Below are 26,391 nucleotides of genomic sequence, written 5' to 3' on the forward strand. Positions count from 1 at the left end.
CTGCTGAAGATTCTCTCTCTTTCTCCCTGCCCCTCCCTTGCTCATATTCTCTCCCTCTAATCTCCCTCTATCTAAAATGAAAAAAACTTTTTAAATGATGTAGATGGATTTCACACACATATATGCAGCAAAAGAAGATGAACACAGGTTATACTGAAATAACACACAACAGGCAAAACTAATTATGCTGGTAGAAGTTGGCACAATGCTCAGTCTTGGAGAGGGTAACTAGAAAGGACCATGAGGGGGCTTCAGGGGTGCAGGCCCTGCTCTGCATCTTGATCTGACAGGCACTGTTCGTTTATGAAAATTCATTGAGCTATGAACCGTGATATACTCATGACAGATCCACTTGTCTCTGTATGTGTGTATGTATACATATACATTTAACGTCCTAATGAGTTTTGAAAAATAACAACATGAATCCTATCTCTCTGCACTGAAACCATCCCAGTCATTTCCTATTTGGGTTGAAAATAGAAAAGGCAGCAGGAAAATGTCAGAGGGGCTCAGGCTCTGGAAGTCAATTAACACACAAACAAGATACAGGCTCTCGCTTACATCAGAAAGTGAGGTGGGACGCCTGGGTGGCTCAGTCGGTGAAGCGTCCAACATCGGCTCAGGTCATGATCTCATGGTTCATGGGTTCAAGCCACGTGTTGTGCTGACAGCTAGCTTAGAGCCTGGATCCTGTCTTTGGATTCTGTGTCTCCCTCTCTCTCTGGCCCTCCCCTGCTCATGTTGTCTCTACCTCTCTCTCAGAAATAAATAAATAAACATTAAAAAAAATTTTCTTTAATGTGAAGGATCCTCCTAAAAGGGGAGCACAATGTGATCACTGCCAAGTGTGTTTATGAGGATGGAGTTCATCAAATGTTCGTTTTATGGCTCTAACTCCTCATTACCATCATTTATAGGCCAAGCACTATAAAATAGAACTAATCTTACTTTTTAAAGTTAATTGCAGGATTTGGAAGTGTCAGAAGTCTGGGCAGTTCCCTAGGGAACCATAGCCCAGGGAAGAAGAGGGGAAACTCTACCAGATCAACTGTTAAATAGGGGGAAAAAAGGTTTATAAACCCAAAGACAGTGAGCTATAAATGTCCACCATCCCTAAGGGACCCACTCTCCCTCCTTCTCCACACACACATCCCTGTCTGTCTATGGGCCTTCTGTCACACCTGCTGGCCTTCCAATATGGCCCTTGATGCTCATTTTGAGGCTTTTTTCCTTATCTACAAACACTGTGGGGGTGGAGGAGAGAACCATAAAATGAAATGCAGGGCCCCCTTTTGCCTCTAGGGAGCAATGTAGGCCCCAAGCATCTACAGGCATAAGCTGCTTGCCTCCCTGGAGTTATTCTGTCCTCTTAACCCACATGGCTCCTTATCAGCACCTGCACCCACCCTCAAAGTCACACACTCTCCCAAGTCACAGCAGACACTGGGTTTCCTAAGCCCTGGCCTAAGGAAACTGGGGACTTTTTTCTGTAGCACTCATTTCACATCAGCCACAACACTGCTCCTACACATCCATGCCAGTCTGGAGCCTGGATTGGCTTCTCCAAGGAAGGAGACCCCCAAAATAACCTGTACTCCGTTCCAGGTGAACAGGCCACAGCAGAGGCAAAAGGCCTGGAGGAATTTTATCTGAGGACAAAAAGGCAATGCTTTCTCCTAGATCTACATATGGATATTCATTCATTCATTCACTCAACAGTTAATTAGTAAGCTCCTCTCTGCAGAGCAAATTCACTGTCACACAGGGACATGGAGAGCACCTGAGATCCAGAATGGACCCAAAGAGATCTCAATGTGAAAAGGTAAATAACTGATGTTGGTGATCCCAAGCACAGGAGCTGTGTATAAGAATGTTCCACTCCAGCAATCTCTGTGATGTGAAAAACAATGAAAACAACTCAAATGTCCAACACAGTGGGAAGAGCTAAAAAGCAAAATCATCTCTGATATATCCATGTGAATGACACAGTGAGGAAAAAAGCACATCAGGTATTTCAAATGGAGAGGAAGTAGTACAGGGTAGCACAGGCTGTATAAGTAACAACACAGTTAGAGTCTTCAAAGGGCTGGTGAAGCAACACAGAGATTAGCAATGGCAGAAAGTTATTAGCATCCCTAGGATGGGAAGAGCAATGAGAAAGGGGGTGTTACTAGAGCTCAGAGGCCAGGCCATGAAAGGAAGTGCTTCCTTGCATGTGAATGCAGCCACAAAGAGAGGCTGCCTAAAGCAGGGTGGGACAGGAAGAAAGAGAAGGGGAAGGAAATGCCCTTCTTTCTCTCCCCATCCTGTACTCCCTGTTGGCCAAACTGCTCAGAAGTCAGAGGGCAATGGAGCTGGGGAAAAGAAACTCCCTGTGATAAAAGAAGGGCAGGGGAAAGGTAAGAAGTGCATCTGAGGGGCACCTGAGTGGCTCAGTCGGTTAAGTGTCTGACTTTGATTCAGGTCACAATCTTACATTTCATGAGTTCAAACCCCAAGTCAGGCCTGGGCTAACAGCTCAGAGCCTGCAGCCTGCTTCAGATTCTAAGTCTCCCTCTTTCTCTCTGCCCCTCTCCTGCTCATGTTCTGTTTCTCTCTCTGTCTCTCAAATATAAATGTTAAAAAAATTTTTTTGAAAAGAAAAGAGGTACCTCTGAGGGTACACAAGATATTCTGGGATACCATTGTGGCACTGAAAAGAAGGAGGTGGGCCAATCTCCAACATACACTGTTGAATAAAAATAAGCAAGATAAGCCACACCAGTGGCTCCTGGACAGAGCTATAAATATTGGGGATAGAGGCAGGATGCTCAAAGAGGACATTAGCATTATCCGTAATGTCTTAAATTCTCACAAGAAGGAAGTAACACATGGAATACTTTCGTAATAATGATGAATATAAAAAGGTGACTGCATGAACCAACTTTGTTGTGTGTTGCATCCCAACCTTGTGAGCCAGAACTGGTGTCCCCTTCCTCCTATGGCTCTTTATAGGGCTTACATGTGGAGGTAAGCCTGGGTTAGGAAGGAGAATGGATGCTATCCCATAAGAAAAGGGCATCCTCCTTCTTACCCCAAAAAGGTCTGCATTTCCCTCTCAACATCCTCAGGCCCTCGACAGAGCAACCCTAGCTTCCTGAAGGGACCCTACTTTGGCATTTCAAATAAAGCCCATCAGGTCTGTTGGAAGGACAGTCACTCGAGAAGCAAACCACACGCTTGGGGTTATGTTCACACTCACAGGGCAAAATCAAAGCACCTATCTGCTGTCATGGCTTGTAGATGCTTCTCAACCTTTTCTCACACACAATAAAGTCCTTGTTAGAACAAAGTTTCCTGGATGCCATCCCCAAAAATTCTGATTCAGGAGGCAGGGGTGGGGCCCATAACAGGGCATATCTAGCAAGCTCACAGGGGGTGGCAGGTGATACTGATTACCAATCCAAGGATCTCGCTTTGAATACTATTGGCTTCTACTATAAGCAAAAATTTATGACATGACGAAGAAATCCATCGAGCAGTACAATCTCAATGACTCCGTGAAACCAACAGAAAATCACATTTGTAAGAGTAATTCTATGAAATAAAAATGAATAATGATTCAGGGCATCCTCAGAAGCAAAACGATATTGCTCTGGCTGTAAATTAGCCTTAGAAGGAAGTGTATTTCTCACATCTTCCAGGAGGCAAGCAATTGAAAATTAATGATAAAATTTGAGAGTTCTTGTGTTTTCCAATGTAAAGACAATGTAGTGTGTATGCTCATAGTTTACAGATGAAGAAACTGAGACCAAACATGAACAAGCAGGTTAGTTACAGGAGTGGAATTAGAACCTGTTCTCAAGACTCACTGTCCAGTACTCCTGTTATGAACAAGTTGAGCTGAACTTCCTTTCCATGAAAGCCCTCATGGCAGAAACTATAAAGATACAGGATGGGGTCATGAAGTTTTACTGTTCTTCACGGCAGAACAATACAGACCAGTCCTGCACAATATCAACATAAAAGATTTCATTCCTGGTGTCTCCTAAAATAAACCCTCATTCTGCACGGACACTCAGAAGGTGCATCAGAAGACAGTGCTCCCAGGCAAGCATTCCTCTTATCTTCCCTTCCTCCTACTTTTTCTTCCCTACTCTACTTCCCCATAGACTCAGAAAACACTGATAAAGCAAACACTGGGATGAAAGGGCCATCAAGAGACACTATGGCACCCAGAAACCTCCAGGAGTATCTTTTCCCAGGCAGGACAACATCTGACCATTTACGGTGTTCTTGGCTCGAGACTGAAAGATGATGTTCTTGCCATCTTAGGCAAAACAACTGTCCAGATCTGCCTTGGAGTGGACATCCTTCTCCTCCCAGGCTCAGAGCTGTTGTTTGTAATTCAGTTAATTCTGCTGACTTGTATAACCAAAGGGAGTTTGGAGAGATCCCCTCCCCCACTCCTCGGCATTTCATTGCTCTTGTAAAACTGAGTCAATGGTTAACATTTTTTTTCCTTTTTATTTTGTTACCAGAGGAGCAATCAGCATGCAGGAAAACCAAAACAACTGTCAAGAAGAAAAGATAGGAAAGACAAAATGTCTACTTAGGAAAGAGAAGGTCATCATGTGACATATTTTAAAGATATGCCTTTGCCGGATTCTCATAACTGTCTTGATGTGTTTTCCAAGCTGGTACTTCTTTGTCATCACTGGATTAACACTGTTTGCCTTCAGTTGTTGTAGAGGTTCTAGGGATTTCTGAGGAACAATTTTATGTAGAAGTGCAATCTGAGGTTGAAGAGATAAGGTAGGGACACTTGATACCAGGCAGAGAATGCCTTAGGGTGCCTTTAAAAATGTAAAACCTATTCAATGTACTCTAAGATAGGGAACCTAGTGGGCAGAGCTCTACACAGAAACATGTGGAAGCCCTATAACTCCCCAGACATCGTCAACGGCTCTATTAGACCTACAAGCACAATAATAACTAGAGAGTACACTGACAGACTGAGTAACAGACTCACGCACAAGGGTGTTTAATTAGTAATGATCAAATATTTTAAATAACCTATAATATTTTAAATAGCCAACAATAAACAAATATTTTTTTTAGGTATGCTGGGGTGACTCAGTCAGTTGAATATCCAACTCTTGATTTCAGCTCAGGTCTTGATCCCAGGGCTGTAGGATCAAGCCCTGGCATTGGGCTCCATGCTAAGCATGGAGCCTGCTTAAGAATACCTCTTTCTTTCTCTCTCTCTCCACCCCTCCTCCCTCTCTCTCCCCCTCTGCTCCTCTCCCCTACTTGCACTCTCAATCTAAGTTATATATATGTGTATATATGTATATATTCTATATATTCAATAGAATATCATATATACTCAATGAATGCCAATCAGACTATAAAACAGTAATTATTAAAAAACTGAGTTATTATTTCAAATATGTTAAGTCACAAAAATATAACACAGAATATCATATTTATAAATCAAAATTGTAGAGGCACCTGGGTGGCTCAATTGGTTAAGCATCTGACTCTTGATTTCAACTCAGGTCATGATCTCACAGTTCATGTGTTCCAGCCGTACATGGTTCTCTATGCTGATAGACAGACCCTGCTTGGGATTCTCTCTCTCACTCTCTCTCTCTCTGTCCCTCCCACACTCACATGCATGCTCTCTCCTCTCTCAAAATAAATTTAAAAATTTTTAAATAAGTCAAAAATGTATTATACAATATTATATTTATTTTATGACCACCATCTACCTTATTTTATGAGAGGATCATATGAGAGTGTATGAGGAGTATATGCTAACTCTAAAAAAGTATGCATATAACTAAACACTCAAACACTAAAAATTAATATTTAACCTTGGGGGTGGCATAATTTTAACTTGATTTTTTACTTTTTGTTATTACTTATATAGTTGGCAGTATTCCATCAAGGATACATCTGAGACTCCATTCAGCTGGTACAGTGTCATCTGGGCAAAAAGGAATAATCTAACAAATATTTATTGAGCTTTTCATGCAAACCAGGCTCTGGGCATAAGGCAGGGAACACAACAGATGAAGCTCCTGCTCCAGGGAGCTGCCATTCTCCTTGCGAGGGTAGTGGCAGCACAGTGAGAAAATAAATGTACAGTCTATCAAATGATGACACAGTAACTGCCCAGGTAAACATCTATGTGATGGATCACTCCAGGATTTCCCATTTATGCTTCTCGGCATCAGACCACAAAGTCTGACGTGTGAAGTTATTAGTTTCCTAATGCTGCAGCAATAGAGTCCCACAGTCCTAGTGGTTTTAAAATAGACCAAAATCTTACAGTTCTACAAGTGAGAACTCCAATAGGAGTGTCAGTGAGCTAAAATTCAAAGTGTCATTAGGGATGTGTTCCTTCTGGAGACTCCTATGGAGTCCCATTCCTGGCCTTTCCCAGCTACTAGCAACTGCTCACATTCCTGGGCTCATGGTCCCTTCCATCTTCAAAGCCAGCAAGTGTACCACCCCCATCTCTATTGCTGCTCCCACTAGCCCAGACTCCACCCCTCCTACCTCCTTCTTTCACTTACTAGGACCTCTGTGATTACAAAAGGCCCACCTGGGTTTTCCACAATACTCTCAAAGTAATCTGATTAACAAATTTAATTCCCCCATGCCATATAGTACCACAGATTTCCAGGATTCTGGGATTAGGACAAGGGCATCTTTGAAAGGGAGGGGGACATTATTCTGGCTACCACACTGGGGTAGCTTCTGTTCAACTCCCTGGCAGGAAATGTTCCTCAGATATGTTTGGCACAGTGGAAACTACCACTGTCTACCTATGTGACTCTGAGCAAGTCACTTTAACCCAAAGAGATAATAATATCAAATCCATCGTTCTGTGGGATAATTGAGATAAAATACATGAAAGAAGTGTGAACATGGAAAAAACACTGATCAACTGCTTAATATTAGATAGATGTAGCTGTTCTTGATCCCTCTATCCATGAATTAAATTTCTTCTTTGTAGCAAACTAAAATTTTCAAGGTGAAATCTGAACAGGTATTCTGGGATACTAGGGCAATCAGTCAATGGTATGTGATTTATTCTTTCCTATATTCTCACTGAAAGAAATACAGAAATACATTAAAAAAAAAAAAAAGATGCGGTGTGTGGATGAGCCCTGAAACACAAGAACAGGGTGTGACAGGTGGGCTGCTGGAGAACACATTGATCCATAAGTGTGAACCCCATCTCAACCATGCTGCTGAAAGGAACTGCTTTCAAGGGTTCCCCTACCTACCCTATCAAGGTCATTCTATATCCATCCATGCAGAAACTCCAATTCTTTGGAAATGTATCTCAACCAGGGAGAGTGGGTAGATGGCAGAATATTACCTTCTGCAGAATAATAAGAGAAGAGACAGAACCACGAGCAGATACAAATGAGGGTGTTACGTTTTAATGCACTGTCTCTAGATGGAAGAACTATCAATTAAGTGAAATTATATGAATAAAGCTCCCTCTAAATATTCAAACTACCAGGAGATCTCCTTTTAAGCTAGCTGAGTCACCCTTGAAAAGTCAACATAAACACAGAGAATCTGGCCAAGACCATGAACAAACAACAACCAGACCTGCAGCTAAAGCTATGCTAACAGTAACCTGACACAATGTGGCAGAGTGAGTGCTCAGGAGAGACAGGGAAGTCCACTGACAGGCACACACGGGGCCTGGATCTTCTCCTTCAAAGGTAGACAGCAAAAAAACAAACAAACAAAAAAAAAAACCTGATAATTCTCTGCAACTACATTCTAAAAATAATTTATCAAAGAATTAGAAGTAAATTTCAGAAAGAATCTATTTTGTAATATCAACGGCATGTAAGAAAATATGGGCTATATGGCAGAAAATTAAAAATAAACAGAAAAGCAAATATTACAATGGAAACTGGCCAATATGGAGATGGAAAAGATATGACATGGTTAAAAAGACCCAAAGTGCTAAAAATAAAACCATTCAGGAGAAATAAAAAAAAATTTCAAGACTCTTGCAGAATGAAGAGGAAATGACCAAAAGGGGGAAATGATGAAATGAGAAGATGACAGACATGAAAGACAGACAAATGGCTATCCAATTACAAACAGTTCATGTTCCAAGAAAAATGACCAAAACAAATGAAAAACCACTCAAAGGTCATATTCTCTAGGCAAACTGAAAGAAAATTAGAAATTGGTATTTAAAAATATACACCTAGGGACACCTGGGTGGCTAAATTGGTTAAGCATCCAACTCTGGCTCAGGTCATGATCTCACAGCTCATGGGTTCAACCTCCGCATCAGGCTCTCTGCTGACAGCTCAGAGCCTGGAGCCTGCTTTAGATTCTGTGTCTCCGTCTCCATCTCTCTCTGCCCCTCCCAGACTTGCGTGCTCTCTCTCTCTCTCTCTCAAAACTAAATATTAAAAATATTAAAAATTTAAAAATAAAAATATACACCTAAAAAGCACCCTGACAATTTGGAAATTAAAAAATCAGTCTCCTAAATCATTGCAGAAAAAAATAATAACTACAATGACAAAACTATTTAAAAAGTACAATAATGACTACTTGACACTTTGGAACTTATAAGGAAAGTCTAAAGCTGCCCTCAAAAGCAAATGCACCATTAGCAAGAAGGAATAAAAATATATAAATAAAACAATTAATTCAAGATACTAGAATAAAAAGGAATTAAGAGAAGATTTTTAAAGTACTATTAAAGCCATAACTGATTCAGAAAACAGGGGGAAAAGAAAAATTGTTAAAGATACCCAAGAGATGGATCCTCCAAAAATAATAAAATAAACCAAATACAGTCAGATTTCATCAAAGGAAAGAGAAACACATATGTCAGTAATTAGAAAATGTTACATAATCACAATTACAGAACAAGTTAAAATGTTAAACTGCAATGCATCATTTGATTCATTTTAAAAATCTTAAAATTGAGAAAAGAAAACAAATTCTAAGAAAACAAATTACCTACATGGAAAAGTGGCAGTGGCAGAAATTGAAATTGTTTCTGCAGTGGCAGAAATTGAAAAGTTTCTCCAAAATTACTTTTAAGAAGATTTTCTACAAGCCAGTAAAAGGCCAGGCAGTACCATATAAACGTTCTTTCAAATTTTAAACTTAACAGACCACCCCATGCTTCATAAAATATTCTGGAACACAGAAGAACATGGAAATCATCAATTTGTTTCGTAAAGTTAGTGTAATGTGTAGTGTAGTATGATGTATGAAAGTGTAATGCCAAAACCTGTCAAAGAAGTTGTAGGTCAAGATCTGTCAATAATACAGGAGTAGGGGCACCTGGGTGGCTCAGTGAGGTATCTGACTCTTGATCTGATTTCAGCTCAGGTCATGATCTTTAAGTCATGAGATTGAGCCCTTCATCAGCCTCTGTGCTGACAGGGCAGATCCTGCTTGGGATTCTCTCTCTCCCTTTCTCTCTGTCCCCTCCCCACTCATGTGCAAACACATCTCTTTCCCTCTCTCAAAATAAATAAATGTTAAAAAAATACAAAAACAAAAATTCTATAAAGAGTATGGACAGATCCAATATCCTATTTAAAAGAAACAAAGAAAAAAGGAAAAATATCATGGCTATCTGGGGTTTACCTCAGGAGCAGCTTCATGTGGGTATTTATTTACATCACATTATACTAAACACTTCAATAAATGTTGATAGACCGGGCACCTGGGTGGCTCAGTCAGTTAAGCATCTGATATCAGCTCAGGTCATGATCTCACAGTCTGTGGGTTTGAGCCCCATGTCAGGCTCTGTGCTGACAGCTAGCTCAGATCCTGGGGCCTGCTTCAGATTCTGTATCTCCCTGTCTCTCTGACCCTCCCCTGCTCATGCTGTCTGTTTATCTCTCTCTCTCTCTCAGAAATAAAAAAAAAATTTAATTAAAATTAAAATTAATGTTGATAAGGCATCTACCACATTTAACATCCATGGCTGATTTAAGAAAAAGACAATTATTTGAAAATGAGAAAGATGAGGAAACTTCCATAGCATAATGAAAATCAACTAACATAACCAAGAGCCAACAGTAAAAACTACCCAACTACAGCATGAATCTAAAAATTCCCTCTGGGGCTGCTGAGGTGGCTTGGTCATTTAAGCATCTGGTGCTTAATTTCAGCTCAGGTCATGATGTCACCATTCCAAGAGAGGCCATCCCACCATCCCTCTCTATGTGGACACCACAGAGCCTGCTTGGGACTCTCTCCACCCCCCCCGCCCCTCCCCTACTCATGTGCCTGCTCTCTCTCAAAATAAATAAACATTAAAAAATTGCTAGTGTATAAATTAATTAATTAATTAATTAATTAAATTCCCTCTAGGGGCTCCTAGCTGGCTCAATTGGTGGAGCATATGACTCTTGATCTTAGGGTCTTGAGTTCAAATCCCATGATGGCTATAAAGATTATAAATAAACAAACTTTAAAAAAATTCCCTCTAAGTGTACCTGTTGTGATGAGTACCAGGTGATGTATGGAAGTGTGGAATCACTATATTACATACCTAAAACTAATACATTGTATGTTAGTTAACTGGAATTAAAATTAAAAATTAACAAAAAGAAAAAATAAATAAATCTTTGTTGATGGCTTTATCATAAAAATAAAATTAATAAAATTAAAATTCCCTTTAATAGAAAATTATTGGAAATTAACATTAGTTTGTATAAAAAAATTTGTTTATTATTACTTACATTGTTTAAAACTTAAGAATGAAACATAAAAGGGATGGCTCAGTCAGTTAGCACCTGACTTCAGCTCAAGTCAGGGTCTCACGATTCGTGAGTTCGAGCCCCATGTCAGGCTCTGTGCTGACAACTCAGAGCCTGAAGCCTGCTTCAGATTCTGTGTCGTCCTCTATCTCTGCCCCTCCCCCACTTGTACTCAGTCTCTTTCTCAAAAATGAATAAACATTAAAAAATTTTAAAACAAAGGAAAAGAATAAAACATAACAGAATTAATTATGAAGAGTAAATATTTTAAGAGAATATATAAAGAATGAAATAACAGCCATAATAAATAATAACAGAATAGCTTTCACAAAGAAATGTAAGAAAGAGATGGGGAAATAATTATGAATCTGGGTGGATTTGTTTTAAAGCCTTGATCAAATGCAGCACATTCTGAATGAAAAGAATCAATGCTGTAAAATACCATTTTTCCATAAATTATTTATAGATTTGTCAAAACCCAGAGGCATTTGAGCAAAATTCAACAGAGACTCTAAAGTTCACCCGGAAGGATAAACAAGTGATACTAGCAAATGATTTTTTCCCCCAAGACAAGAGGAGAGCAGTCTTGCCCTATCAGTTAATTAATATGCTAATGAACTACAACAATTAATTAATGAGTAAGTAGAACAAAATAGACATCACAAAAACTGCTTCTGGCACATAAGAGAACAAAGTACAGAATAAAGGTCAGACCACAAATGTGTGGGTAAAAGAAAGATTATTCAATAAACAATTTATTAAATCTGTTCATGTGCTTAAGTGAAATCTTCATCTTAGCTCTGATACCTTCCAAATGAAATAAAGAGTTAATTTTACTTTAACTAAACCATAATAGGAGGAAAAAACATAAAGGATTATTGGACTAAATACACTAAAACCTTGGATTGGGAGTAACTTGTTCTGAGAGTGTTCTAAAAGAAGAGCCAAATTTCTAACAAATCTTAACTTGCTAAAGGAGCAATGTCTTGCAATACAAGTAGTACGTGATGCCAAACGTCACATGATCACAACTGAGCCAATGGTTCTTGAAATTTGCTTTGATATAAGTGCTCTGGATTACAAGTATGTTTCTAGAACAAATTATGCTCACAAACCAAGGTTTTATGTACACACTTGAGATCCTGGATCAAAGCATAAAACAATTAAAAACTACAAGAGAAAAGAGATATAGTTTTAACGAGATAAAAATGAAAATCTTCTGTAAGCCAAAAAAAGAAAAAAAGGAAAAAAACCAGCAAAACTTCTGACACAAGATAAAAAAATATATATTTATGGAATATATAGAGTTTTACAAATCATTAAGAAAAATAGTTATCCCATTAGAAAAAAAGAATAGACATGAATACACTTTTCTCACAAGAAATAAAAATAGCCAATAAACATTTAGCTTCATTCGTACGAAGAAAACACAAAATAAAACAATAAGATACCATCTCTCTGAAAACTGAATTTAAAATATGTAAAATAATCATAATATTCCATTCTGGCAGAAAACACAAGAGTGCTGTCAAACATTGCTATTGGAATTTTTAATTTCTTCAAATTCCTGGAAAATTACACAGCAGGATGTTAACCTTTACAATAGGCATGCACTTTAACACGGACATAGCACTTCTAGGAAACCAGTCTAAAGGAATTGCCATCAGTTATCAAGGACTTGATCACAATGAGCACATCGAAAATACCTAAGTATCCCAAATGGAGGCCTGAAAAAATAAACTGCAATATAACCAGAGGATAAAATGTAATAGTTAAGGCCATGGGGTCTGGAATCAGACAGCCTGAATTCAAATACTACTCAGCCACATAGAAACTTTGGGCAAGTTATTTACGCACTTTGTCTTATTTTTCTTCACATATAAAGTGGAGACCATAATGGTACCCACTCCATTGGATATCATGCAGATTAAAGGAGTCAATACAGGGAAATGCACTTAAACAGTGCCTCAAGCATGCAAAGTGTTCAATAAACATCACTTGCTATAAATACTAAGAAAAATATTGTGATTTTTTTTAATTACTGTTCTTATGCAGACATTGAAAATTGTGTTTTAAGTTTGACGCCATGGAGAAATGTTCATGATAAATTAAAGAGCAGAATCTACAAATTCTACACACTCTCTTCCAGGAAATGGAGGAAAAGGGAATAATGGTTCCTAATTCATTTCATGGGGCCAGCAAAACCAGACAAAGATAGTACAAGGGAAAAAAAAAAAAAACTATGACCAACACTCTTGGTGATCAGAGATGTGAAAATCTTCAATAAAACCAGACCAATTCAAATCCAGAAAAATGAAATAAAAAGCACATCATGATCAAGTGGGGCTTCTCTAGGGTATACAAGGTTGAATTTGTATTTGAAAAATCAATCCATGTAACCCACTGCATTAACACTCTAAAGAAAAAAAAAACAGGATCCTATCAACTGATGCAGAAAAACACCTGACAAACTTCAATATCCATCTTTGATAAAAATTCTCAACAAACTGTAACTAGATGGAACTTCCTCAACTTGATAAAGGACATCTATGAAAGCCCTACAGTAAACATCATACTTAATGATGTTTAAGCTTTCCCCTTAAGATCAGGGATAAGGCAAAGATACTGACTCAAACTCAACATTGTACTGGAAATCTCAGCCAGTATGTTAAAGTGAGAAAAAGAAATAAAAATTAATTAAAAACCCACCCTGGGATCTGAATATTTATAGCATCTCTATTCATAATCACCAAAAATAAAACCAACCAAAATGTCAACAGGTAAATGGATAAACAAGCTGTTGTACATCTGGTTTAATGGAATACTGCCCAGCAGTGAAAATACACATGCCAACAATGTAGATGAGTCTGAGAGGCATTCGGCTGAGTGAAAAAAGTCAGTGTCAAAAGATTTCATCCTGTAGGATTCCATTTATTTGACATTCTCAAAAAGACAAAACCATGATAATAGAGGTCAAGGGTTAGGGATGAGGAAGGGTATAATTACAAAGGGTTAGTTTGAGAAAGTTTTGGGGGGCAGATATTTTCATTCTGCATCATGTCAATCAATTTTAATGTATATTAATTTTTTAATTTCAAAAGCAGTATCCTAGTTATTATATATACTATTTGTTCAATTTCACAATATATAAGGGAAGAAATATACCACAATGTTGGAAAATACTGGAATTGACCTGTCCTCATGTCCAGATTTATCAAAAGTAGGTGCAACAGATTTTCTTTTTGCACTTACCCCAACAAACACTTGCAATTTCAAATAACCATATTATGAAGTCCCACTAAGATGATTATCATCAGAGTTTCAAAGCCTAGACTGTTAAGGTCCTAGGAAACTTTGCTTTGTTTGGAAGTGGTGTTCAGATCACAGACTAGAATTGTACCACCAGGTATGAAAAAAGTTGAAGTCCTGTAAACTCAAAACCCCAACAGGAAAAAATTCATGGTGACTCATTTTTGAAACAACTAATCATTCCTATAGTTATATGAGATGACGCAACAGGTAGAAAGTAAACCAACGATGTTAACTCTCTCCTGAAGCAAGCTAAGACTGTCCTAAGAGCCAGTATTTCCACAAAAACAAATCTTTTATTTGCTACAATAAGTAGCCCCCCCAAAATTCCCTAATTTTCCCCATTTAATGATTACACTGCATGCAAAGTAATTCCCAGCAAGATTCTAGCACTTCAGAAACATTTCAGATTTTGAAATAATTTCACTGAGTCCATCTGCATTAAATCCATTTCTAACCTTTATTTTCTGCTTTTTCCTTATGTATTTACTAAGCAAAGAGTCAGAAAACCAGGCTCCAGGCCTCAATAGTAATTCTCAGATGTTAAGAGACAATAGCCCCCAAGGTCTCTATCCGTAATACCTAGGAAACAAATAATGGTGAAAATCTCATTGCAGAAAGCTTGGCCAAACTGCCTGAATGAACAAGCGATTTGAAACAACTTCATGGAGCATTCATTCAGCAATGCCGTGCAAATGACAGGAAACATTATCCCCCAAAGAAATTGGTCACCAGCCACACGCAGCCTCTATCTGGCACTTCGATCAGGCTGCCATCCCTGATTAGGAGTGAACCTGAAGACAGAGAAAGGTCTCTATGCCCCAATTTCATGAATGTTGACTGACTTCACACTCCTCTCCCCACCCCCAACTCACAAGCAGCTTTTGGTGTAGAGCAACACTACTGGTGATGGAATTTCCTTTAATTCTAGGAGCTTTATTTTTTTAGCTTTATTTTTGAAGTAGGTGACAGAAGTTACTAACCTTGACTGTTGCTTCTGAATAAAAAGGTACATAGGCTATGTGTGGTTAAGAAAGGGCAAACACAAGTTATCCTCATGATGGTGGATGGATCTGTGCAATATTCTGATTGTGGTGATTACAGCAACCAACACAGGTAAGAAAACTGTATAAAACACCCACACACCTCTAACAAACACTACACACACGTGCATAATACCGTATAGGCATGTACAAATACTACATGCACATACATGCACACACTACAGGCATACACATACTAAACACACTGCACACATGCATGTACACACAACACACATACTACATACATGTGTGTGCACACTACACACTTACATGTGTACACACATACTGAATGCACATACATACTGCACACATATACACTACACATACCTACTACATACACTTAAACAGACACACTTATACACATGCACATGCACGTGCACATGGGCACAAGTGAAACTTGGGGATCTGAATAAGGTTGGTGGCTTATATCAGTGGCACTTCTCTGGTTATGGTTTTAAACTAGAGTTGTGCAAAAAGTTACCATTGAAGGAAACTGGGGGAAACGTACTAGGAATCTCCCTGCATTATTCCTTACAACTGCATATGAATCTACAACTATCTCAATAAAAACTTCAATTAAAGGAAAGGAGATGGTGAAGACTATGCTTTCTCCCTACCCCTGAGCATAAGCCCTACCAAGGGGCAACAACCCTTACCAGTTTCATGTATACAAGAGCTAAAGAGAGAAAGGAGGAAGGCAGGAAGGGAGGGAAGGAAGGCAGGAGGAAGGGAGCCTGAAATAAGCCAGGACCATCCTGCAATGTATTAAAATAAATTGTTCAGTTCTGGCACAACTCACTGAGTCTAGGAGAATGTTTCTGCTGAACAACACCTAGCTCCCACTTCCTCTTCCACTGGATTCCCACTGGATCTCCCTCCAGACAGGACACGGGGCAACCCCTCTCTGAGAAATCCAACCGCCCCCTGATAAAGATCCAGAACTGGAGACATGGAGCTGCCCAGTGACATGGCCCAGTTGGATCACTTTACAGAGAAACAGTCAACAGACCCTCCTCTTAGTTTCCAATCATCATTTCAGTGGCCTCTCTTAAATAGGAGCACACATCAAGGACCACATAATATGAAAAACAAGAGACAGACAACAGCAACTTGGAAGAAACCAAGTCCACATAGAGAAAAGGAAATTCCAAAGACTACTTACTATTCATACACTTTGGGATATAAGCAATGATACTGTATTGATGAAGCAGAACAGGATGCTGCTAAAAATAACTTTCAGAGCGAGGAGAAAAAGAGCTCTTGGAAACTAAAAATATGACGGCAGAAATGAAATGCTCAGTGGAAATAGAAGATGTGGTTCAGTAGCCTATAGAAATTAGAGCAGGGGAGGATGAGGGGAAACTGGGGAAGAAGAGATCAGAAAATCAGAATATCAACCTTGTAAGTCAACCACCGCAAAAAGACACAATCCAGAGAGAGAGCTTGGGTTGGAGGAATGCACACAAGTTCCCAGATCTGAAGGACATCAGCCTCCAGATGAAAAGAACTAGGGGAGTGCCCAGGACAATACATGAAAACAGAATGATGCCAGTCATTTAACTGATTTGCCTGAACATTAGGAGCAGAGCAAAGAGTGCCCATGCTTTTCGGGGAACAGGTAATGCACCAAACAACTAGAACTGCATCAGACTTCTCAAGAGTAACCCTGCAAGTTGTGGGAGCAATGCCTTCAAAACTGAGGAAACTGCGTTCCAATGTAAATTCACCCTCCCACTGAACTATCTTCAAAGTGTGAGGCTCTAATTATGTAGTTTCAAACCTTTTTTCAAACAATGTCTCCAACCTTTGTTTTGTTATTTCCATACCCCGTTTAGGAGGCACCTGGAGGTATGTGCCCCAGAAAACTGCACCATAGATGAAGGGATAAAATCAAGCAGGGCAGGAAATGCACACAGGTTCCTTGCAACACAGGGAGAGCTGGGGCGGGGGGGGGAACCCACAGGTAGGATGAAGCTGAAGGCAGATCTCAAGATGACAACTGGGCAGCAGATTTAACAAGCAACCTCTCCAGACTAGAAGAAGCTGGAAGAATCTGAGAAGGATTTCTTCAAAAAGAGAACTGGATAGAATATCTAATGGCAGTGTACATAGGCAGAGAAGGAGAGGGTAACCAGAAGAAAGTTTGGGGTTCATTTAGTGGTGAATGTTGAGAAAACTAAGCAGACAAATACTCACTCACATTTAGAACAGAAAAATTAAGCCCAGCATGCTTCACAGCTCAGGTACAAAGAGCACTGATGCGGCACTGATAAGGTAACTACTGACCACTGATCTAGCCCAGTGGTGCCCAGTCTTGGCTACACACTGGAGCTATCTGCTTCCCTTAAAAAAAAACAAAAACCAATAACCAGGCTACACCCAGGAACATTATGTCAGAATCTCTGGGGAGTGTTGGACCCAGACATAAGTAAAGTTTAAAGTTCCCAGGAGATTACAATGTGCAGAGAAGAAGGAAACCCAGGAGCCAAGCAAAGATACAATTTTCACCCTCATGCATACTATTCCCTAGGTATCTATCTGTAGCAACTGCTTATGATCTTGACTCTTAACAATCAGCTATCTTCCACCTAGATGTCCTACCAGTAATCAAAATCAAAATGTCCAAAAGTGTTCCTTCTTAAAGATGGTGCTATTGACTCAGCAATGTTAACTTGTGGCACCCCCTTTCTCCTGGTCACTCATGCCTCCCATCACCCACTTCGTTCTTGAAACAAAATCCTACTCAAGAAATGTGCTTGTTACTTCCTGTTCCTGGTTCATAGCGCACCGTTTGTCACTAAAGTGAAAATGCTTTTGCTGAGGTCAAACACTGCAGAAGCAGAGAGTCATGAAGTGAAAAACAAAGCTGCAAATGTGAAATTCCTCTGAACTAGGTCAACAGAGGGGCAGACTTTAGTTGTTCTCACCCTCCTAGAAATGAGAAGTGATTGACAAGCAAGGAATAATGGCTAGATTTCATGATTTAGATAAGCAACTTATATTTAGATAAGCAACTTATATTGGTTTGAACACCTCCAGAAATGGCAAAGGCCTATTCTCCTGTTCCCTCCAATGTCTGAAGTCTAGAGTTCAAAGAGTCATGACCAACATTCTCCATGGTCACAAATGTGTCCAGGAAAGTTGAGTTTTCTTTCTTTTTTATGTTTGTTTATTTTTGGAGACATAGAGAGCATGTGAGCAAGGGAGGGAAAGAGAGAGAAGAGAGAATCCCAAGCAGGTTCTGTGCAGAGCTCAACACGGGACTCAAACTCACAAACCATGAGATCATGACCTGAGCCGAAATCAAGAATTGCATGCTTAACCAACTGAGCCACCCAGGAGCCTCTGGTAAAGTTGAGTTTCTATCCAAGCGTCAAATGTCTATGCACTGCCATTCAAATCCACCATTCCCCTGTGTACACATCTCACTAAACATTAGCAAGGTTGGGGCACCTGGGTGGCTCAATCGATTAAGCATCTGACTTTGGCTCAGGTCATGATCTCACAGTTTGTGGGCTGGAGCCCCGTGTAGGGCTCTGTGCTGACAGCTCAGAGCCTGGAGCCCACTTCAGATTTTGTGTCTCCCTCTCTCTCTGTTCCTCCCCCACCTGTGCTCTGTCTCTCTATCACAGATAAATAAACATTAAAATTTTGGGGCAGGGGGACGCTGGGTGGCTCAGTTGGTTAAGCATCCGACTTCGGCTCAGGTCATGATCTCATGATTTATGAGTTTGAGCCCTGCGCTGGACTCTGTGCTAACAGCTCAGTCTGGAGCCTGCTCCAGATTCTGTGTCTCCCCCTCTCTCTGCCCCTCCCCTGCTCATGCTCTGTCTCTCAATAATAAATAAAAGTGTAAAAAAATTTTAACATTAAATTTTTTATTAGCCAAGGTTTCATTTGGAGCCTGTGCCTAAAACCTTATCACTTCACAGTTTCCAACAGTGTTTAGGGAACCAATTTATACCCTCACCTGAAGTAAATGAGAGAAGCTGTCTCTCCCACACCTGTGTTAACACTTGACATTTTCATTTTTGCCAATCTGATATTTTAAACGGTATTTTGTCATTTTTAAATGAGATTACCCTGATTATTATTAAGGCTGAGGATTCTTACTGGTATCTACTGGTCATTGGCAACTGCTTTGTGAATTGCCTACCAGTATCTTTTGACCATTTTTTTATACATTTGTTTTTTTGTTCCCCGTCTATTACCAGCCTAATTCCTTTTATTTTCCAGGTTCCAGCTTCTCCTTACTCCCAACACCTCCTCTACACCCTGCTATATTTCTCATTCACTGCTCCCATAATTCGTGAAAACTAGTTGTTTAATGGCTCTCTTCCCACTAAAGTCTAAGCCACCATGAGGACAATATTCTGGGTATCCATCACAGACACTGCTGTCACCCCAAAACCTAGCAAAAAGCATGCCACATATTAACTGGATGAATGAATGGAGGTCTTTCGGTCTTCTACCAGTGGGGTCCAGGCAGGAACTCATTCAAGGGGTACCACTGAAGACTGTTTCAGAAGGGACCGCTTACAAAGGTGGGGGTTGGAGATCTGGTGAAGCCCCCCAAGATTCCCAACAATGAGGAGCATCACCACCCTCAGGGATGAGAATGAGGATGGGGCGGGTACACTGTAGCCACAGCAGAGAGTCTGGAAGATGTCATCCATGATTAAAACTGCCTGGATGGTGACCACTACATTTCACTCTGAGAAAACCTTCTTCTGTTGTATCCTTAATACTCAAATTCTCCAACCCTACAGGATAACACCATGTTTCAAACTGTTGCAAAGACAAACAAAAGTCATTGCCAAACAAGCCCTGCAGAAACTGAAGGCAGGAAAAGAGCAGAAAAACTTGAATTACCTTCCTGGCAGTACCACCCATTTGCTATGTGACTTCAAGGGCATCTTCTGAACTCTCTGTACCTCAGTCTCCCCAATACAAAAGTCAGTATACTATTATTGCCCCCAAAATATATATAGCTCAAGGAAAAGCAATCTCCTTGAGGAAAAAGAGAGTTGCCAAAATTCTGTCCTATCAGCCAACTTCCACCAAGCCCTGGAATTCTCAGCAAATGGCTGGTTTTGCAACTCTTTTGGCTTTGCCAACCCTCCAGGGTATTTAAAAAAAATCTTCCCACAAGGAATCAAGGCTTGCAAGTAAAGGAAATCTTTGAGAAAAATCTGGGTTGATGAGCAGCTAAGAAAAGCCAGGAGAGACACATCTATATATGTTTAGGCAGAAAATAGAAAAGGTTGAAAAGCAATGTGTTTCTAAAATACTGCTTCTATGAAAGCAACCTTCTGTTACTCCTTTACTCTCCCCAGTCGACTGAAAAAGGCAGCGTGATTCCCATTTTCTATTCATGTCCTCCTAAGCTGGGGCTAGGGAATGCAGGGGCATGCAGCTCGTATGCAAGTGGTCTTGGGTTCAAATCCTGCCACTTAATGAAGTGACACAAGGCAAGGCACTCACCTTCTGCTGCTCTGTGTTAGTCAGTGAACAATGGGTAACAACACTGAATTTGATGGGTGGGGGTGGGGGCAGAGTTCTAAATCGTGAGATTAAAATGCATGCCAGTAACTGGGTTCCTGACACACAGTCGCTAGTTTGTATCACAGGTACTGTAGTTCAGAAATCAAAAGAGCTTCTTCACTTAACAAGTGCCTTTTGAGCATCTACTATGGGCAGGTGATGCAGATGACAAAGGCGATCAAAGGTCAGAGGGTCCCTGACCTCCAGGGGCTTGTTAGAATCTGGTGAAGAGGACACGTTACTCAAATCACAGCCAAATAAATACATAATTTCCAACTGTGATAAATGCTATGAAGGGAAAATAGAGGGTGTTCAGGGAGCAAAATTGAGGGACCTGGTCTGGTTGGGAAGATCCTGCAACCGGAAGTGAGAGATGAATGAGCTCTGATTGGTAAATGTGGAACTGGCATGTGTGACAGGTCTGGCACCAGAAGAAATGTCACCCTTTTGAGGAGCATTAGAAAGGCTAGTGTAGTGAAGCATGGAAAGGAGGGCAGGGAGGGAGGATATCCAGGCAGGAAAAATCCAGGAAGGCATCCCCGTAAACCACACGAGAGATCTAGAGGTCGTGGCCACTGTCCTCGGAGGAAGAGGAAGCCACAAACCTAAAGATGGGCTCTCCGATCTGCAAGTGAAATGTGCAGTTCAAGTACCCACACAGCCCTCCTTTCTGATACCACCTGTGGATCCCAAACCCGACTTAAGATGGGCTGCCACATCTTCACAACTGGAAAATATTTCAAATATGTATTTATTACTCACCATTTACCACCTTGGGAAATGTCTCTGTTCTCTAAGTTATTATCCTTTGGATCCCTGATTTTCCAAAGACAGCCACAACACACACACCCACCTGCTCTCTTTACGATATACCCTGACACTTGTCCACTGGGTAAGTGGTAGCATCTATGTCCCCCTTCTGAACTTAAGTTGACATCTGTCAATGCCATGGCCAAAAGAAAACAGTGGAAGTCATACCACGTGACTGTTGAGGCTAAGACACAAAACTGCTGTGTACTTCCACTGCATGCTCTTGGAACCCAGCTGCTGTGTTCTGAGGAAGTTCCCACTAAGGCACGTGGAGAAGCCATACGGAGAGGCCACACATAGGTGTTCTGGGTAAATGTCCAGCTGAGAGTCCAGCCAACAGCTGGAATCAACCCCAGACATGGGAGTGATGTTGCCTCCAGATGACTGCAGACCCAGCTGTCAAGTCACCCAGGCTTTCGATCTTTCCAGCTGAGGTCCCAGACACGTAAGACATAAGCCATCCTACTACACCCCGTCCAAATTCCTGACCCAAAGTATCTATGAAAACGGTAGTTCTACACCACTCCGTTTCGAGGAGATTTGTTATTAGAAACAGTAACTGGGCCAGAATATATACATAAACTTTGAGCTATACATATTACATATATGTTTTTCTTATTTGCTATTCACCTACCTAGGAACTTTCTAGAAGGGATGTCGATCATCACTCCCGAGATGGAACTCTAGGTTCTATTCACACCACTTCTGGAAAAAGCTGACTGGGTTCCTCACTTCAAAGAAAAACTAAACATTTTCAGACCACTCAGAACATACAAAAGTAATCCATTCTCGCTGCAGAAACAAAAAAAAGAAAAGAAAACCCTCGTTTAACCAACCTGACACCTTACTACAACTGACCTTGAAAACATTTTTAAAATGCGATCTTTATCAGCCACAACTAAACAGAGCACCAAGGACGTCTTCCTCTACCACTGGAAGCTCAAGCGTCTGTGAAGAGGGTGTGCAGCTATTAAATGAGGCAATGCGCATAAAGTGTACTGAGCACAGTGCGAGGCACTTAAGACCTCACCCACCAATTCCTACTCCTGCTTTGGTCTTTGTGACGATTCACATCTTTCTTGATTCCAGCAGCAACCCCTCCTCGACCTGTATTTAATAATGCTTGTGTCCTATCTCAGCTGAAAGGAGTCAATACTGGAGTTTGGTTAGACATCAAGAAAGGGAGCTCAGGTGCCACGCCGTCAGAAATGTTATACAACATTCTATAACACAACTGCCACACATCTCTATTTTGGTTTGGTAAAAGAACAGTCCTTTGTATGAAAGAAAGAAAAGAAAGGAAAAGAAAAGAAAAGAAAAGAAAAGAAAAGAAAAGAAAAGAAAAGAAAAGAAAAGGAAAGGAAAGGAAAGGAAAGGAAAGAAAAGGAAAGGAAAGAAAAGGAAAGGGAGGGAGAAAAATTGATATGTGTTAAGAAAACAGGCTTCTGAGAAGTTACATTTTAATCACTGGTTTTCAAGGTGTATTAAAAAATACATCCCCTTTGGTCATTAGGAAAGTAACCCCCATGTGGTTATATAAATATTATAAAACTACACCCAGATGGTAGCATGAATACCAGGGAACAGAGGTGGGATCAAAGAGCCAGGCCACCTCGGGTTGGGTCCTCCCTCTACTCGTCGATTGCTATGCGACCTTAGGTGAATCGCTCAGCCTCTCGCAGACACAGGGTCTTTAAAACAAGGCCAAATTCCAAACTTTTTATCCATACTGAGAGGACGCTTGAGTAGAGTTAGCATGCAAATTTCCAGGGTAAAATGTCACTATTCAAAAGCTTAAGTATGCTGAAGGACAACCCTACCAAGCTAAATAACCACTTGCAGATTCACACATATTAATTAATATTTTGAATATGATCTCAAAAAAACCTGGGCTTGGCTGTGAATCAGCAAGGCATCATGTAATGAAATCATGAGTATCTCCTTGAAGAAAAGGTGATTCGAGACAGAATTACAACTGGTATGCCATTGGGGGCCTGGATGGCATCCCCCTTCACACTGCTGGATTTTCACAGTTCTCTCCAGTTCTGGGGTAGGGGTCTTCTGAAGGCCTACATTTATGAAAGGGGGGAGTGAGAGAGAGAGAGAGAGAGAGAGAGAGAGGAATATGGGAGGAGAGAGATCAAGGGAAGGGACCAGGTAAAGGGCTGTACGAACGAAGTAGGAGTTGGTGACACCTGGAAAGAAATGTCACTGCTAAGGAAACCATTTCAAAATGACATTCTAGGGGCGCCCGGGTGGCTTAGTCGGTTAAGCGTCCGACTTTCGCTCAGGTCATGATCTCGCGGTTCGTGGGTTCGAGCCCCGCGTTGGGCTCTGTGCTGACAGCCAGCTCAGAGCCTGGAGCCTGTTTCAGTCTGTGACTCCCTCTCTCTCTGACCCTCCCCTGCTCACGGTGTCTCTCTCTCTCCTAGAAATAAATAAAAAAAAAAATTTAAAAAAATGACATTCTAGCCACCAGGTTTCTAGTTTACAGAATGTCTCCCCGCCACCTTCTCCCTGAACATCCCAACTTTCCCAGGGCCCCAGGCAGTCCCAAGCCACTGACTGATTTGTATGGGCCACATTGGCCATCTAGGAAAAATGTCTTTTACATCCTAGGAGTGGTGACTACTCCAGGACTCCCAGAGCCTCAGGATGCAGGAAACATGGCTGGCATGTAATTGACTTAGAATGGCTTTTTCCAAATGTGGCATCAAGTACAGACTGGCTGTGCACTCACAAAAATCAGAAAGATTAAAAGGGGGGTAACCAAAACCCTCTTCGTGAGAATCAGTCAGTCACTGTTTTTGGCAGATCTGACACTGCCCTTGAAGAGAAGTCCAGTTTCCCTCTCCAGCACACTCCTCTTCAGAATGTCAGTCCCCATCGCCAGATAATCTGGGATTCGGGAGAAAAGAAGAGAGTTCTGGAGTCCCGACGGCTCCACCGAAGACCAGGATGAACTCCCTCATATTACCATATATGATGAAGTCTGTCAAGAGTCTGAACCAAGACGGACCATCTGCTTTCCCCATGAAGCACAAAACCAGCCAATTTGGGGGAGATCCCTTTTTTAACCGATGCCACCCTTCATCGTCACTATCAAAATGCTTTTATCCTGCACTTCACAACGCCTTGTGTTAGAGCTACATCTTTCTTAACACCGAGGTACATACTTCTAACGGCTTTTTCTCACAACCATTTTTACGGCTGTTTTCCCACGAGCCGTGTCACTTGAACTGCTGGGATATAAAACCGTTTTTACAACATTCTTATTCTTCCAAGTCTTTCCCTCCATTATTTAGACAGCTGCCCCCCAGGGTCCAAACTGTTTTCAGTGGACAACTGTTCTGAGCACATTTCTCCACAAGGTCTGGTCTATTTCAGCTCAAGAAAGGCCAAGGACAAATAAGACAAAAGTTGTGGGGAAAGGGCAGACCCACTGCAGGGCACCATGAGAGCATATGCAGAGTGATGGGCAGTACGATCTGAATCATTTCTTCCAGAGCTGCAAGTGGACAAAAGGGATGAGTCTTCCAAGGAGCAGTGAGTGAAAGAAAACAAGTCCGTTCTTAAACCCTAGCCAGGGAGCCAACACTTTTTCCTCCCCGGAGTTCCCGGCACCTGTTCTGGAAAGGCGGGTACAGAGCTTTCTACCTGGTCCAAACAGCCTGTTCTGTATGGGGAACATGGGGGAATTATGTGTTTCACCAGTCAACCAGCCCCCTTCGTGCCCTCAACAAGCCAAAGGTGTACAGGTGGTTACCTGCACAGGTACCGAATTGTACCAGGACAACTTTATTGCTGGCCCTGGGAGACTTTTTTAGGGTAACAGTCCCCACCGCCTCCAGTCCCCAGCCAGTCCCTCCTGCCTATGGGGAAGAAGGACAGAGATCCAAGAGGCACAGGTAAAGGTTCCCAGGGCCAGCCAGGCGCCCCCGCGTGCCGGCCGCTACTCCAGTGCGCAGTCCTCCCTCCAGAGCCCCCTCCTCCCGAACCCTCCGAGGGGGCNCCCGGGAGCCACGAGCTGCCAGAGCCGCAGCGCCCACTCGGGGCGAGCCGCGAACACTCACCATTATGCTCTTGCATGCTCGACAGCGACCAGAGCAGCAGCGCCACCAAGGCCAGGAAGCAGAGCTGGCTCAGCAGAAGGTCCCTCCGGCGGCTCCGGCGACGCTCGCGGTCCTCGTCGTCGGGCGACGGCATCCTCGGGCGGCAAGGCAGCGGCCCCGGCGGGCGGCGGCNCAGCCCGCGCTGGCCGGCGCGGCGGCGAGGGGGCGCGTGGGGAGGAGATTGAGCTGGGGAGGGAGCCCCGCGCGCGATCCTTCAACCGTGCGGTGCCGGGGGGAAGGGGGCGGCGCAGAAGGCCCCCTCTGGGGGAGCACGCCGCGGGGAGGCGGGTCTCCGGGCAGAAGGAATGGCCAGAAANGTCTCTTCAGCCCCCTCCCCACTGTCGACCCCGAGCGGAGACGCCGCGAGTGCGCTCTGCTGCGCGCGCCCAGCCGCTAGCCGCGCCTCCTCCCGCGGGCCTCCTGGGTTTCCCTCCGCCCCCTTGTGGGGATCCCCTGCGCGCCAGCCTCTGGACCTGGAACCGGACTCACTGGAGGCTCTTGGCTCACGGGGGTGTCCCGGCTCCCCCAGCTGGCTCGGCTCACACTTCACTCCCCGATCGCGCTGGACCCAACCCAATCCTGTGGCTGAAGGAAGGGGGGCAGCTGGCACTGTCCCTGAGTGAGGCGGCCTGAGGATCCCTAGCCAACCTCGGGAGGAAGCCCCTGGCCTTCCGCAGGGAGCATCAGTCTGCCCCTATCCCCTAAGGTCACATCCCTTGTTCCCCCATTTCTCTGCCCCCAGTTCGGCTCCCACCCTCACCTACTTAAGATGCTATCTGTCCTGGAGTCTGACCAGCCCACAGCCCTGCAAAA

The 26,391-nt window shown here is 42.1% G+C and overlaps 1 protein-coding gene across 1 annotated transcript in view; it reads right to left on the reverse strand.

Moving 5' to 3' along the window:
* SLC24A3 (solute carrier family 24 member 3) overlaps positions 1-25,672 on the reverse strand; it is a 491,381-nt gene extending 465,709 nt beyond the window's left edge. Inside the window, exon 1 of the mRNA XM_077750215.1 lies at positions 25,540-25,672. Within this exon, the coding sequence (XP_077606341.1) occupies positions 25,540-25,672 (133 nt within the window). The remainder of the gene's footprint in view (positions 1-25,539) is intronic.
* Between the last annotated feature and the right edge of the window lie 719 nt (positions 25,673-26,391).

The sequence above is a fragment of the Crocuta crocuta genome, unplaced genomic scaffold (genome assembly GCF_008692635.1).
Source record: "Crocuta crocuta isolate KB4526 unplaced genomic scaffold, BGI_CrCroc_1.0 scaffold209, whole genome shotgun sequence".
Classification (NCBI taxonomy): domain Eukaryota; kingdom Metazoa; phylum Chordata; class Mammalia; order Carnivora; family Hyaenidae; genus Crocuta; species Crocuta crocuta.